The sequence below is a fragment of the Scatophagus argus genome, chromosome 23 (genome assembly GCF_020382885.2).
Source record: "Scatophagus argus isolate fScaArg1 chromosome 23, fScaArg1.pri, whole genome shotgun sequence".
In the NCBI taxonomy this organism is placed as follows: Eukaryota; Metazoa; Chordata; class Actinopteri; family Scatophagidae; genus Scatophagus; species Scatophagus argus.
Window position 1 is genome coordinate 5,313,306 of NC_058515.1, and position 15,902 is coordinate 5,329,207.

The 15,902-nt window shown below is 41.3% G+C and overlaps 1 protein-coding gene across 1 annotated transcript; it reads left to right on the forward strand.

The window, feature by feature from the left end:
* The first annotated feature begins 724 nt into the window (after window positions 1-724).
* On the forward strand, window positions 725-15,781 carry si:dkey-183c6.8 (protein O-GlcNAcase). Its single transcript, XM_046380895.1, has 17 exons — window positions 725-957; window positions 2,881-2,932; window positions 5,645-5,742; window positions 6,104-6,234; window positions 6,330-6,501; window positions 6,614-6,712; window positions 7,736-8,005; window positions 9,288-9,374; window positions 9,501-9,976; window positions 10,073-10,247; window positions 10,690-10,746; window positions 11,163-11,248; window positions 11,397-11,501; window positions 11,943-12,034; window positions 12,165-12,354; window positions 13,493-13,652; window positions 14,078-15,781. Exons 1-17 carry the CDS (start codon window positions 918-920, stop codon window positions 14,212-14,214), a joined length of 2,427 nt encoding a protein of 808 aa, XP_046236851.1. The 5' UTR covers window positions 725-917; the 3' UTR covers window positions 14,215-15,781.
* Window positions 15,782-15,902: the final 121 nt, after the last annotated feature.

Consider the following 15,902-nt stretch of genomic DNA (forward strand, 5'->3'; position numbering starts at 1 on the left):
GAAAATTATATATATGTTTTTAAAGATATTGACAACATTATATTTCAAATCATCTTGAGAGCGAATGAATGCTTATTACCATACGACATTGGTCACAAAGAAAGTTTTGTTAACTGTATTATATATTTATTTGTAAGTTCTCTGTACCCTGTAGTATTGGTGTAGTGTTACCTTCTGATTTGCTTTGGCCTACACGTTTCTTCGGTGAACTGCTGCTCCCGATCTTGCTCACAGTAGGAAACTCACAGTTGCTGAGAAGTTAATTAATAACATGAACGACAGCCTTTATAACATTATAGCTCTGTCATTTTTGACCTTTGAAAATACTAAAAACACAATTTAAATAATAATATACTTTTCATTTTAAGATATATATATTTTACAAATGACAATTAACTTTTTTTACACTTTTACTGTCAAATTGTCTTTTTATTTTTATTTTATTTAGAGTATTGCTTCACTCTGCAGTTTTATTGCAAAGAAAAGTAACTTTGTTTAGATAACTTAAGCAATACACAAATGTAAAAAAATGAAGGTCATGAAGGTCTGTCACCGTATTATAATGTAAAATAGACTTAACTCTGTCATAATTTTGGCAAATAAACAAAACGACCTCCTTTGCAGATCACGTTTGTTATTAGTTTTTTCTCTTTTTTTTCTTTTATTTTTTTTTGGTTTGTTTTTGTTTTTTTGTTTTTCTCCTGAGCGTTAAGTGGTTGAAAGTAGGAGCTTCCGCTGAGCCCCTAAACGCAGCACGAGAGCTCCTGCGATGTAGAGAGGGAGAGAGAGAAGAGGAGGTTGAGGCAGATCGTGGAGAAGCATGAAGCCCATCTCTGGTATCTAAGCTGCCATTTCATCTTCCCTCGGTTGTTAGGGGCCGACTGGAAGCGGAGGGAAGCAGCGGGGCAGAGGACAGGATGGAGGAGAAGAAGCCGTTTCTTTGTGGGGTGGTGGAAGGTAAGAAAGGCCGACTTCTTAACTGACCTCCTGTCAGATCATGTGATTCTTCTTTCTACCTCGGGGGTGTGATTTTCAATAGACCACCGTTTGACCTAGATTTCACCAATGTTTTGTCACATACAGTAGGTGAAGGGAGGCGTTAATATGTGTATGAACAGTGCTGTAGGCCCAATGTAAAGGTTTTTATGAGATGATGCGCTGGTGAGCAGCCAAGCTTAAAGTGGAGATGAAAGAGCAGGCGGTGAAAAGACTTCAATAATGTCTGGTTCAAAGGCTGCAGCCTAGGGAAAGCACACTAGCTGTATAAAGCTGGTCCTAATGAAGATGATGATGATAACGGTAAGGAAGTGTGCAGATGCTCTTAGAGAGGATGTGAGGAAGAACACTGTAATGAGGATGATGATAGTGGTAATAATGGTTAAACAATGGAAAGAGGACAAAAAATACAAATGAGGTATACTGATGATGTTGGAAGTGATGTGGATAATAATATAAGATACAGACTGATTAGTGCACACAATGGTCAGGAAGAAACTGATGCTGATAACAAGACATACCTGTCCCTTCCTAAGAGCAAGCCTCACAACCAAATCATGCTGCCATATGCATCTGATTACATGCTGCAGGTAGTGGCCATCAAACTAAAACAAAAATCAGTGCGTGTGCCACCTCTGAATCTGATGCCACACAGTCCAAACTGATGGTGGTAGTCAGACCAACTCTATGAAGCAGCAAACGTTTGGCATTTTTGCTTGTTAAATGACCATTATTGATTATTGAAATTGTTGCCAAAGTGATTTTCCGCCATTTGATGAATCCTTTCAGCTGGTCTAGTTGTCCTCTGTCTCAGTTTTCCAACTTTATTCTATAATTCTCAGCTAGTCTGGTTTCGCAGCCTTTTGGGAGATTGGAAAATTATATTGCAGTGATAACAAAAGTGTGACACATCTTGCAGCTCAAGCACAAACACTCATTCTCTCTCTCTCTCTCTCTCTCTCTCTCTCTCTCTCTCTCACACACACACACACACACACACATGCACACACCTTATTATTAATTCTTGGAACCTCTCAATGCTGTGTGGTGGCATCCAACAGAGTTAGTAATTGGGTTCTGTCTTAGTGGGGAGCACCCCACAGGACACACGTACACACACACACATAAACATCCACATACATGCACACAGGTACATATGTCATACATATCGCACATCAGCATTTACATTCTCCATGCTGGAGAAAGTATTGAGGAATTTTAGTGGGTCTGATTTAACAATGACCCACTTACTGCACATACATATATTACACACACATACTGCAGACTTATTAAAACAAAAAACACACATACACACACACAAAGGCGGGAGAGGGACACTGGAGATGCTCCCATTTCTAAAAATAGAAAATGTGATGGAGAGTGTAGCTGGAGATGAATTATGCCTCTGCTGAACACGGAGGATGTGACCAAGGAAGCAGTGGAAGAGTTCATAATCTTTTATGTGCCCATGAGGTTCAGGAGCTGTAACATCCACTGACAGTGTCCACCAGCTGATAACCGTCCAGTCTGTGATTAATTATGGCAGAGCTAAAAAAAAATATTACAGAAAACCATTATGATATATTCTGTGTAAAGCTATTTTATATAGTCATTATAATGCACATGTCAGAATATGAAAAGTGTGGGAAATTGACATTTACAGCAAAGATACCAGCATTAGTCAGGAATACCACACTTTCTGAACTTGCACAGTGATTTTCAGCTCATTTACAAGAATTTTAATATATCAAAAAGGATTTCCACAAACCATCAAAACCTATACAGTAATTATAAACAGTTATGGAAGCATTCAGTAGATGTGTAATAATGTCAGTGATCAGCTGACATGTATGCACTCATTTTATTTTCATTTATCCTTTGCAGGTTTCTATGGGAGGCCTTGGTCTATGGATCAGAGGAAAGTTCTCTTCCAATGGTATGAACTATGGTGAACCTGGTGTCTGCAAGCTTGCATGCATTGTATGTATGTGAGCACAGGTGTCACACAAGTCAGGTTACCTTGGTCAGAGGGGATGCCTTTGTGTTGTTGTTGTTGTGAATTGGGATGAATAGCGTGAGCTCAGGTGCTACTGACCTGACGCCTGTGGGCTGAACCCAGTTGGGCTCCTCTATTTCAGTGCCAGGCAGACTGGAGTGAAGTCACTGATGCAGAATGGCTCTGTAGCAAAGGACAGGCTCATCCTCAGTCCTGAGGCTCAGCCATGGATGACATGAGGGGAGAGAGTGAGATTTGTTATAGTGAAAAGACAGAGGAACAGAATCAAAGATTGCATGCAGACGATTTGGTTCCATAGATACTTCTTTCATGAAGGGAATGGCAATGGTCATCTGACAGTCGGTCTATCACTTCTTTCTAGACTCAAAAATCTTAACAACTACTGGATAGATTGCCATGAAATTTTGTTTTTTTTGAGGATGAATCCTAATGACTTTTTTTCAGGTGGCAACATTAGGTGAATAGTTATGAGTTTATAAGTAAAATACCTTAATGGTCATTGGATGGATGATCCCCTCAGGATGAATTGTAATAACTTTGGTCTAACTTCAGACGGATCTAAAGTTCTATACCAATAATTTTCGGGTACAATAATCTTTTTTATCACCTGTACACCTACTTTGTGTATAGTGCCACTTAGCAAATGTTGACACGCTTAACTAAGGTGGACATGATAAAGATTACAACTGCTCAATATCAGCATATTTGCATTGTCACTGTGAGCATTTTAACATGCTGACATTAGCAGTTACCTCAATGCACCACTCAGTGCACTCTCGCAGAGCCACTACCGCTAACATGTCAGCACTACTAGTTCAAAAAATCTTTGAATTTAATGACCCAAAAAACTCAAATATTTACCGTCCTCCTCAGAATGTTATGCACATCACATTTTCTTAAACTATAATCAGTATATTTAAGACGTCGTAATGCAGAATTCATGTGTCCTCCATAGTCTTTGCCGAGGGTTGATTTCGCCGTGCCCATGGCTCTTTATTTAGCAACAACATCTTTTTTTTTTTTTTTCCATGCAAAGACCTTCACACCAGGGAGCTGCTCACAACCACAGGCTTTAGCTGCTGGCCACAGAGTGCAGAGTGATACCAGTGCAGTAAACAGCTCTCTTTGGCAAACATCGCGACAGACATAAAACTTGTAGATAAAAGCTGTTTAAACCAGATAAAATCAACAGTCATGATAATCCAGTGTCCTATACAATATGAGTGCCCCGAGAGGCAGTAATCAGGTCTCTCTCTGAATCTTGACAAAACAAAACCAGCAGTTCTCATTCTCTCTTCGTTAACAGTTTCATCAGCTCAGAAAGAGACACAAGCTCTTTCAGATTGAATCGTGAATTGGAGTCATTTAGTAAATTACAACAGAATGCTAAAAGATCATTCATCACATCATATGAAGTGCCACTGAAGGCATCAGCAGCCCATTCTTCAAAATTAAAACATGAATAATGGGACAGCATTCCCTTTTCATGTACATCTGCTGTATGTTAACGCAAATGTACATCCTTTATGTTAGTAGGGAACCAATTAAGTCATGACGATACGTCTTGCTAAAGAGAGGATCAGCATAAAATGTCTTTTGGGAATGGTGACACAGTTTTGTAGTATAACAGCCAATAGTGACAGCGCACCACATCCCTGGAGATAAGTTGTTCCCTCTGCGCTCTTTTTTTCCACTGCTCACTCAACAGTATTGTGCCCCGAAACCTCTGTCGATTTTTTTAAGGTGGTATATGCTTAATGATCTATGTGGTCTGCACAGATCCGGCAAGTGGCAAACATATTGTTGAACAGGCCACCACGGCTCCATGAAAAGACCATGAGGATGAATGTGACTTCCAAAACTTTGTCAGTGTAGCAGCAGCTGAGTGTGTGGGCTCCAGGTTTATTTATAGATGGGCTTGTTTTTTTTTAGTCTCAATCGCGGGGTGCAGGCAGAATTCATACACTGAGCGTTGCGTAAGTTTGGCAGAGCGCGGCTGTGGATGCGTGTACAGTATGCCAGTGCGTACATGCGTGTGTGCGTGCGTGTGATTGTGCGTTTGAGGGAGGTAGGTTGCAGCTTTGTGGAGGCGACTTACGCACCATCTGTCCAGGAAATGAAGCAGGGAGAGAATGAGAACATAGTCCACCCACAAATGGCATGGAAGACAAGAGCTGGTCCATGTCCAAAGAGAGAGAGAGAGAGAGAGAGAGAGAGAGAGAGAGAAAGCAATATTGGAGTTTTTGAGTCTCATGCTGTGTGTGTGTGTGTGTGTGTGTGTGCCTAATGCAGATATTGTTTCACTCCTAGTACTATGCTCTATTTATGATACACGAGGTCATTTCCTGTAACTGAGCCCCACAATCGATACATTGGACCTTATTTTATTAACCGCTGCTAGTCATTTTATGTTTGGTTTTTTTTTTCAAACCTTTGCTAAATTTTTTTTTTATATTTTAAGTAGTTAAAAGAGTCAAAAAGTGCTTAAATAAAAAAAAAAACGTAAATGCTCAAAATATTTAGCATAGTGAAGTCTTTTCTTTTCATGTTGCGGACTCACAGATTTAGCAATGAAATGACTGAAACCTGTTTCCTCCACACGCCTCCTCTGCTCATGTGTTTCCGTGGCAGGATGCAGCAATGGGGACTGAACACGTACCTGTACGGCCCAAAAGATGACCTAAAACACAGACTGTTGTGGAGAGAAGTTTATTCTCCCGAAGAGGAGGGTAAGAACATCCATTTGGTCCCGCCATTCATTTGTCTGTCTGTCTATTCAACCAGTCATACAACCAACACATGCATCCAAGTTTTCTTAGATCTCTTCTAAACATATAAATCTAAATTTCCAGTTTATTTAAGTGCAACTCCACTGGGTTCACTCGTTTTACTAGACCTGTTTTTCATTTCTGCTTGAGGCTATATTAGCATAACTCCCCCCCATGCATATGGTGCATAAAGCGGTATGGAAAATGGATGGATGGATGGATGGCTGACACTGGCCAGTGTGTCTCATTTGTTCACACTTTAAATTTCAGATTCAAGATTTCCCCTCCCTTCTTTTTTTTCTCTCACCTTTCCTCCTCTCAGGTCAATTGCGAACTCTCATAGTGGAGGCCCAGTCGCGAGGCCTGAGGTTTGTTTATGCCCTCTCTCCTGGTCAGGATATTGTCTTCTCTTCTTCCTGTGACCTGACACTACTCAAACGCAAGCTGAGACAGGTATAGGATAAGAAGTACTACAGGAATATAACTTTTCATGATTTGAGCCTCTGTTTTTGTTTATCTCCTTCACACAAACTCAACTCTCTCTCCAGGTATCAGACCTGGGTTGCCAAGCGTTTGCGATTCTGTTTGATGACATCGATCACTCCATGTGTCAGGCGGACAGCGAGGCCTTTTCTTCATTCGCGCATGCTCAGGTCACTGTAACCAATGAGATCTATCGGTTCTTGGGGGAACCACCCGTCTTCCTATTCTGCCCTACAGGTATGAGTGGTGAAAAGTCAATGTGAAATGTTTGCAGACCACAGAACCCTGTGAAATTTGATGTGCATAAGGTGCGATGGTGAAATAAAGCTCTCTTTCTTTCTCCCTGTAGAGTATTGTGGTTCTCTGTGTTCTCCCAGCGTATCAAAATCTCCCTACTTGCAGACTGTTGGAGAGGACCTGCTGCCCAACATAACAGTGGTATGGACAGGTAAGACACGCACACACACACACACACCCATGTTAACATAAATTTGATTTGATTTATTTAATTTTGTCATCTCATTAGTTAACCTGTGATCCATTGGTTTATAACAGCACACACAAACACACACACACTGGCAAACACAGCTTGGCACATGCATGCAAGTGTAGGCACAAATCCACACACAACATCCTCCATCCTTGACGATTTAAGTGCAAATCCACCTACGTGCATATGGAAGGACAATAGAAACACACACACATACACACATTATTGCCTCCTCTCATTTTGTTCTCAGTTTTGAATTTATGTGCGTGTCTTTATTTTTCTACTGTCAGAAGTTAGGTGGTGCTTGGTGGTGCTTGTTTTGGTCTGTAAGATGTATGTGAAGTAATCTTTGGAAGAAATTTATGCCATGTTGCAAATTTAGTGTCATTAATTTGCGTATATTGTGTATAATCAGTTTATATTAGTTTAGTTCACTTCGTTGCATGTTTATATGGTTCTTTAGGATCTACAGCAACCTTTTTGTAAAGGATATGGGTCTGTTATGCAACTTTCCCAGAACTTTGTGAAGAGAGTGCATGAAGTAGTTGTTGTGGCCTGTTTTTTTTTCCGTGTATGCTGGAAGCTGAAGAACTTCAAGCAGCAAGTCTATCTGAGAGACAGCCCAGCGTGCAAAATATGCAACAAGGCCTTAAGAAAATATTTCCTGCTGTGAACATGTGAGAAACTTGCAATACTTGATTGTTCACTTTTTCAGATAAAAAGTAACTGATTAACTGAGTAACTGATTTTATCTGATTTCAACATCTATCTTATCTGGTTTCATAGAGAGGGATGTGGTGAGCTGAGTCTATCATAGATAAACATTTGGGGCTGAGTAACAGATTAGGCTTGTCGGTTTTAATTGTTCAAATTTTAATTTACTATTATATCGTTTTTCTTTCTTTTGTGAGTGAGGTGATCCAAAACTAGGCATAAAAATATGCAGAAAAATGTTTGAATGTTCCCCTTCACTCTCCACAGGCAGCAAGGTCATCTCCAGGAAACTGTCTGTAGACTGCCTGGCTGAGGTGGAGTCTGTCCTTCAGCGCCCCCCGCTCATCTGGGACAACCTGCACGCTAATGACTATGACTCCAGACGTCTCTTTCTGGGGCCTTTTAAGGGCCGAGAGCCTCAGCTGAGAAGCCACCTGAGGGGCCTGTTGCTCAACCCCAACTGTGAGTTTGAAGCCAACTACGTCCCTCTGCATACCCTCGGAAGCTGGTACAGAGCTGGCAAAGAGGAGAGGAAAGGTGAGGAGATCAGTGAAAAATGGGGCACATACGCAAAAAGATTAATGAGCAGCTGGAAGGAAGAAGGAAGTAACAGCCGAGACAGGAGATGTCCCAAGCTGATAAGCTAATATTGGCTCTGCCAGACCACAGTCGTTTACAGTTAATCCCATTGCTTCCTGCAGAAATACTTCATAAACCAGTGTTGCTTGGCAACTAACAAAATTTTGACCACTGGGCAGAAATATTACCTGATATTAATCAACAGATCAATTAACTTGAAAGAATTAAAGCATCCTTCTGTTGTCAAGGACAAAGCTTCTTCTTTCAGCTACAGTTTCAGAGAACAAGAACAAATTCACCAATTTCATTAATCTTCATATCACACTCACTTCACTGTTCCAGAGAAGTGGATCTATTGACAGGCACCGTTTAGATTCATTTAACCTGTCTATTTCACACCAAAAGCATATGACTTTATGTGGAGCTGTAATAGCCCTTACATCAATTTAATTTGACATTTGGTATGCATTTAATGCATCAAATTTATTGTCATAGGAAAATATATGAAAACACCACCACAGAAAGAAAGAGGAAATGAGGGAGTCGGATGGAAAAACATAGGAGGGGAACATCCACTGTAGTGCGTGATGCTATTCTGATGACTGTGACAGGGAGAGGTGGTGATGGAGGAGTAATTGTGTGGCGTGATGAAGGTTCCTTTGTGAAAGAGAAACAAGGAGAGGTGGGAGAGAAATGAGCTTTAATGGGGCTGAGAAAAGAGATGAAGGGCAGACTAAAGCCTGTGATGTGAATGGAAATGGAAGAGGAATTTTAATGATAGCATGAGAGGGAGGGGTGGGGTGGGTTGGTGGTTTTAAGTGACGTTAAGACCGGAATCAGTATTTCTGAGAGGTGTTTAACTTTCTGGTTTCTAGAAAATGATATAAAAACAGCAACAGTGCCAGGACTTGGAAGACTTATTGCACCAGAGTTTAGATTAGATTTGTGTCTTTATGCTCAGCATTCTTTAGTTTTCTTTGTCTATTATTTAGAGTACACTGTTGATGAAAGCATTTCTAACCTAAGCACAGTAGAGCATGTTAGCATCAAAAATGCAATGTAAAACGTCTATTTCAAATGTTATGTTTTAGTGTTAGAAACTCTGAATAAAAATGATATTCTCAGGTCTCAGTGTGGGTAGGCTTCTCCACCAAAACACGTCCAAGTGGTACTCGCTGCACTGTATCAATACGATTAACTTAGAGTCCTCACATATAACACAGTGTTGTGTCTGCTCTAGACGACGAGTGTGAATACTGTCCTGATAGCGCCCTGTCGGCTGCACTACATGATTGGATGGAGGAACTCAACCAACCACTACAAGCAGGTAAAACATTATGATGTGGTGTGTGCTGACATTAGACTGGACTCAAACTGCAAACTGAAATTTTCAAGGTTATCCAGCTATTTTTTTATTAATATTATAATTATTATTATTTTTTTAACATTACAGGTCGACAGAGCACACGTGCAGACCAGCGTTCCTCTGCTCCAACGTCTCGTTGCAAAACTCCTGACAGATCCGACAGCTCTTCCACTTTGAGAGGAACCTCTACCGTGGCCAAACTTCCTGTTTTCCCTCTAAACTCCAGTTCACCCCCATCGTCACCCACTAAGGGCAAGGAGGAGAGGGAGGGACGAGAAGGAGAGAAGAAGAGATCGAACCAGTCTAGTCAGCCCAGTCAACAACCCCCAGGATCCAGGTCCGGAGTACCTTCAGGTGGAGGCAGGGGACAGAAGGCCCAGGGTAGGGGACTCTGTGGTGGTAAGGGCCTGCTAAGTGAGTCCCAGGTGCGGCTGCTGGTTGGTCTTCATTATCTGCCTCACGAGCATGGCCCTTCTGCCCAGAAACTGCTGCAGGACCTGACCTGGCTGAAAACAAACTGCCATGTGGTCAGCACTAACAGCAAGAAGGCACCTCCTCAGAAGGTCAGAATATGTTTTGTGTAGATTTCAAAATGAATGATTGATGAATGTGAAGTACGTTACCTTTTGCGCTTATATATGACGTATGCTCGTCCTCAGATTGATGAGTGGCGAGGTCGGGCCTCCAGGTTCCTGTCCCTGTGTGAAGACATAGCACAGCTCCACTGCAGTGTTGTGGCAGGGGCCAACAGGGCTGTACTCTATGACCTTTATCCTTATGTGTGGGACCTGAGGAACATGGCTTTGGTGGCAAAAGCATTCATATGCTGGCTGGGTGAGCAGAGAGAGATCTAATCAATAGTATGCTATACTAACCTATAATACAGTGTAGTATAATGTGCTAGTGCTTTGCTTTGCTTTATTACCCTATAATACTTAGCCTATCGAATAGGATAGAATAGTGAAGTTTAGTAGTTTAGTAACCTTATTGCATTTAGGCAGTTGTACGCGTTGTACGTGTTGTATTAAATAGTGTACCGTTTTGTAGTATGTTTCTACAGTACTATGTGGTATGCTATCCTGTTCTACCCCATAACCCTTATAGTATACTATAATATGGTACAGTATAATGTGGTATAGTATACCAGTAGTATGCTATGCCATGCTCTACTATTTGATTCTTCATTATGCTATACCATGCTATCTATACATGAATACGGTACATAATTGTAATATATACTATAGTCTGACCCCACCCGCTCACCTGTCTCACTCAGATGGACGAGTGTTGAGTGACAGCTCCACCCTGGGCACCTGGAGGAACTGCTTTCACTGTGAGTAGGCATGACCTTTAAGCCTGAAATCACTCCCTACATGTAGCCTTTCCTGCACAAATCATCCTTATGTGCAGAAAAGTCAGTCTTTTTCATTTTTAACTCATCGTATAATCATTAATTCTGAGCACTAACTTCGTGGAGCTCAGCAGACAAGGGTGTCCTGATGACTGAACCACCATTTATGCTTCACATATTCATGGCACCAGCATAAAAGCTGAAAAAGAAGTTAATTTCAGCCAGCATCTCTAGAGAAGCTGTAATGCTGTAAAACAGTGAACCTTTAAGCCGTCATAAATATTTAAAGTCGGTTTAGCTGCATGGCCATTTCCCATTTGCACTGACTTTGCTGGCATTTCATTGGCCATAACCTACATGATGTCACTAGAGTAACATTTGGCTTTTGTCTGTGGTAGGGTGTGGGAAGTCCACAGGGGCAGACCTACTTGGAGTGGAGTCAGAGCCATGGGTGTTCAAAGGGGGCGTGTCTGGGGAGGTGCAGGTGTGTGTGTTTGTATAACATTTTCCTGTTTTCTTACTGTCCATGTGTGCATATTTGTATTCTTAAATTCCTGATAATATGTGACACTGAAGTCCAACCCTTTTGTAACTACCTAATATGTTTTTATTTGTACGTGTGTGGTTTGTAGATGCTTCTCCCAATCGGCAGCAGCAGTGAACTCTTCACTCATCCTCCTCCTCTCTTCCCTACCTCTCGTCTCTACAACATCAGGCCCTACCACAGCAAGGACAAGGTAGGAGACGTCACACCCACACCTGTTATTGTTTCAGGATAATTCGTAGAATATCATGGAAATCAGAGAAGCGCATTTAAGATAGACGAAATCTGGGACCGTTTGTTTACGTTTTTATGCCTACAGAGTACACAATCACTGCATCAGCTACAAAACCTAAGCAAGAAAAAAACTTGCAAACAAACGAGGACGGAGGAACATTTTCAGGCATTTTGGATTAGTAATGGACACTCATGGAAAATGTTAGGAATTTTCAGTCAGTGCCTATTTAGGATCCTTATATAGGGAAATATTGCCAACATAAACAGTTTTAAAGGACTCAGATTGTTCAGTCACCTGTACATTTACACACTGGTGTGGGGAAGCATATGGCCTAATAGGGCATGAAATCCCAGCCATATGTCAAAGAAGTAATCATTTTGTCTGTTTGTTTATGTGAAGGTGGAGTTGTATAGGATGGTGCGCCAACTCCACCTGAGGACTCAGGGTGGCCATGAGTCCAGTGCTGCTCACCCAGACGTCATAGGAGACAGGTGTGTGTGCGTTTGAGAGAGAGCGAAAGTAATCATCTGCATCTGCAAAAATTCCTATAATGCAAATTTATCACATTAAATTACAATATTCACATACTTGCTAAATAGCAATATCTTTTCACTTCCATAGATGTCTTGGGCCTTGCCTGGCATTGTGCCCCGAGTACAGCTTCATCCTTGAGGATGAGCTGGGTGTGTGTGGCTGTGTGTTGGGCATACTGGATGTTCGCTCCTTTGCAAAACGGTGTCAGGCCAGCTGGATGCCTGCCATGAGGGACAAATACCCACCCAAGGGGGGAAACACACACCCCAACACACAGGTTAGTACGCAGAGTACAAGAAGCCAGGAAGACACTGAACATCTGTTTTATCCATCCAAAACTATTTTGTCATTCTGAAGGGCACAGGAGTACAGACAGACACACACACACACAATAAGTTATAGACACAGTCAACACACAGGAGAATTATGTCCACAAATGTTTAGACATATCGTTACCTACAGCTGCGTCATCTGGTTCCCTGTGTGACGGATTCATACCCTACTGGGAAGGAAGTGGCACACAAGAAAAGAAAAACACAGACACAGATTAGACTTTTTTTTTTTTTTTTTTTTACAGAAATATAGCCACCACACAGTTGTCACTTATAGCTTTTGCATCAGCAGTACAATACGTAAACACACAGGACATGCCAACCAGATTTGCAAATCGTGTTGCCAATTGTTAATGCAACAGTGACACGTGTAAACAGAAAGAACAGATTGTGGTTACGGTCCATCGTGAGCAGTCAAATTATTCTTCCTCTTGATTGATGAGATAGAGTAAGCAACAAACTTGGCTGTGGCATTGCTGTCGTCTGTCATGACAAACAGTTGAATGATCTAAGGCAAGGAGCCAAACAAGGGTGGTGATGAGCAACAGGAACAGTCACTCCATGACATTTATCCGCCCACTCTGTGCGTCAGAGTGCTGACTGTCCCAGTGTGGATGACATTCACACTGCAGACACAGGTGCGTGAAGGTGGAAAAAGTTTTCCACTTTTTAGATTTATAGTTAATTAAAGTTGAACTGCCTTCTAAATGGTATCTCTTCCTGCTTTATTAGTCACGGGACCATAACCAATGTGTTTTACGTAATTACCTGTCACCATACATTTATTAGTACCCTGACTTTACTTACTTGTATAACTGTCTTAATATATGCTTTATGGTTTGAAAAGTAGGAGAACTGCCCCACTAGCAAGTTCAACTGTATGTAATCATGTTGTTAGGTTGTTGTGTAACTTAAAGACCAGTTCAATATGGCCCATTAGTAACATCTAGTGGTAACTGTTGGAAACTACATCGACACAGAACGATGCATGGCATACCTTTCTCCAAACAAAGGTAAAAATCCACCACCCATAACTTCCGGGACTTAACTTTGGTCTTTGTGTCTCTACCTTACTTTGTGCAGGACTTGATCCAGCTGATGGAGGAGGACCAGGGAGAGTACCCAGACTCTCTGCTCTATCACTTCCCCTCTCAGTTGCGACTGGATGCCCTGCCCGAGCTGGTGGACATCAGTGTCAGCCGCACCCTCCTCACCGCTCTCCTCACTGCACTCAAGGCCAACGGTAAGGACAAGGTGTCTAGTCAGTGCGTGTGTGTGCCCTTTAGGAAATGGAACACTAAAAGCACCATTAACCGTCAAGTCTGACAAAATTGAGATATATGATACAGTCTGAAAAACTGCAAAATGTTCACACACTTTTGTACAGTACATTAATACCCTCTCTGGAGAACTTTTTAGAAAAAAGAAAGAAAACTTAACATTACTTAATCTGTTAAGTCATTTCAAAATATTCATTTGCCTGCCTGCTGTGGAGCTGATAATAATTCTGGATGCTGAAATTTTGCATTGTTTTGTTTGACTCTCTGACTTTAATTTTATGTTAGACAGTTTGTTTAATTTCACATGCAAATGGGAAACGAGATCTTCATTTTACCGTCTTGAATAAACATCGCATGTTTTATGACCATTTCTTTTCTGTGCATGTAGGTTCTCAGGGTGTGTTCTGTGAGGTGCAGCCAACAGACCGTCAGCGGCTGGAGTTCTTGACAAAACTGGGCTTCCTGGAGATCCTCAGAGGAGAAGCAAGGAGCAGAGAGGGAGTGGTGCTGGGGAGGCTGCTCTGAACAAAACACACACACACACACACACACACACACACATGGTCACACATATACACACCACTGGCAACACATAAAGATCCTTGCAACCATATCACTGAAGCACTTACACACAGCGAGAGATGTCAGGAAACACAGTACGTACGGAACGGCTAAGTTTCGCAAGGAAGCAGGATCTTTATTTTCTCCCTCAAAAGAGACAATCCTGAATTCCTTTGAATCTGTGTGGCAGTAATGGGATGAACCTGGATATTCGCAAGGGGTTTACAAAATATAAAATAAACTCTGCATTTAAATATTCAGCAGAGCTGGACTAATCTCATTTCGGATTCCACCTGTGGCTGTGGATTACAAGATTTAGTTAAGTCACAAGATAGTCAACAACAGAATAGCTTGAGATGAGAGCAGAGCAGTAGATCGCAGCAGCTATAACATTCTTTATATATATGTAAGCTTGTCTCCCAAGTGGCCACTAAAATCAGCTCTTGTAGGCTGAAGTGAAAACATGTCCGAAACAAGATAATTCAAATGTGCAATGGGGGTCTAATCACGTCTACTGTCTCCAACAATATGCTATATGAGCAAGTGAGTATTACACAGTGGGCATGTGCACATTTTCAGTCAGTGGTGCTGTGGCATGTATAGGATAATAACTCAATCAATGATCACTTGAAAATAGATGTATTAGACTATCTAGTTATTTTAGGAATTTAAAACAGAATTAAAGCCCTTAAGGTTTCCTCCAGGGGCTTCTAGTCATGGGTTTATTCAGTAGAATGTGTATTATCGTGGATAGTCAGAGCTGCCCTGCTTAAGTGTCCCTAAGCAAGGCACTAAATCCTTACACTCCTCAGAGCTATTCTTCTTGCCTGACCTGACTTCTGGTCTATGTGGAAATATAGGCAAATAAAACTACAAAAACCAAAGTGTAAACACCACATGATGTGGTTAGGTGCTGGACTGTTTCTCAGCCAGGCACAGTAACTTACTGGATTCTTGGGATTCTTGTCATTACAGTAAGGTTGCCAGGCAGCCAGTGGTTACACTATACACTATTTGTACAGATTCAACAAAAGCGATTTAATATGTTACTGATTGAGCTTTAGAGGTGATGGTAGGCAGAATTTGATACCTTTGAACAGAGTCAGGTGAGTTGTTTCCCCCAGTTTCCAGTCTTTAGAACTTTACCATACAGACATGAGAGTGCTGTTAAGCTCATCTAACTCTCAATTTTCAAATTGAGATGACATAAAATAACCCTCTCCTATACACAACCACATTTAAGCTGCTACAGATGATCGTGTCCTCTGCTCCCTCTGCTTTGTCCATCAATATTTATTTCAGAATTGTTGCTGTTGTTTTCTTACTCGTGTCCTGTTGGTTGAGTAGAATCTGCTGACACCAGACTGGTGGCGCATTGTCACTGTTTACACTTGCTTAGATTAGATGAATGTAAGAACATGCATGAAGAACAAAACATTATGTGGCTGCTCACATAGTAGGACTACACTGACACAAACAAACGTTCATAATTTCAGTGAAATACTCTAACATGGCAACTTTAATCAAGATTAGTTTTTTTGTTTTTAGACGATCACTGTAGTTGAAGTCTTAAAACATAAGAGCAAAATGTAAGTGCATGCGTGCTAAAATTCAGCAGAAAAAACATTTATTTGTTCCGATTTTTGTATATG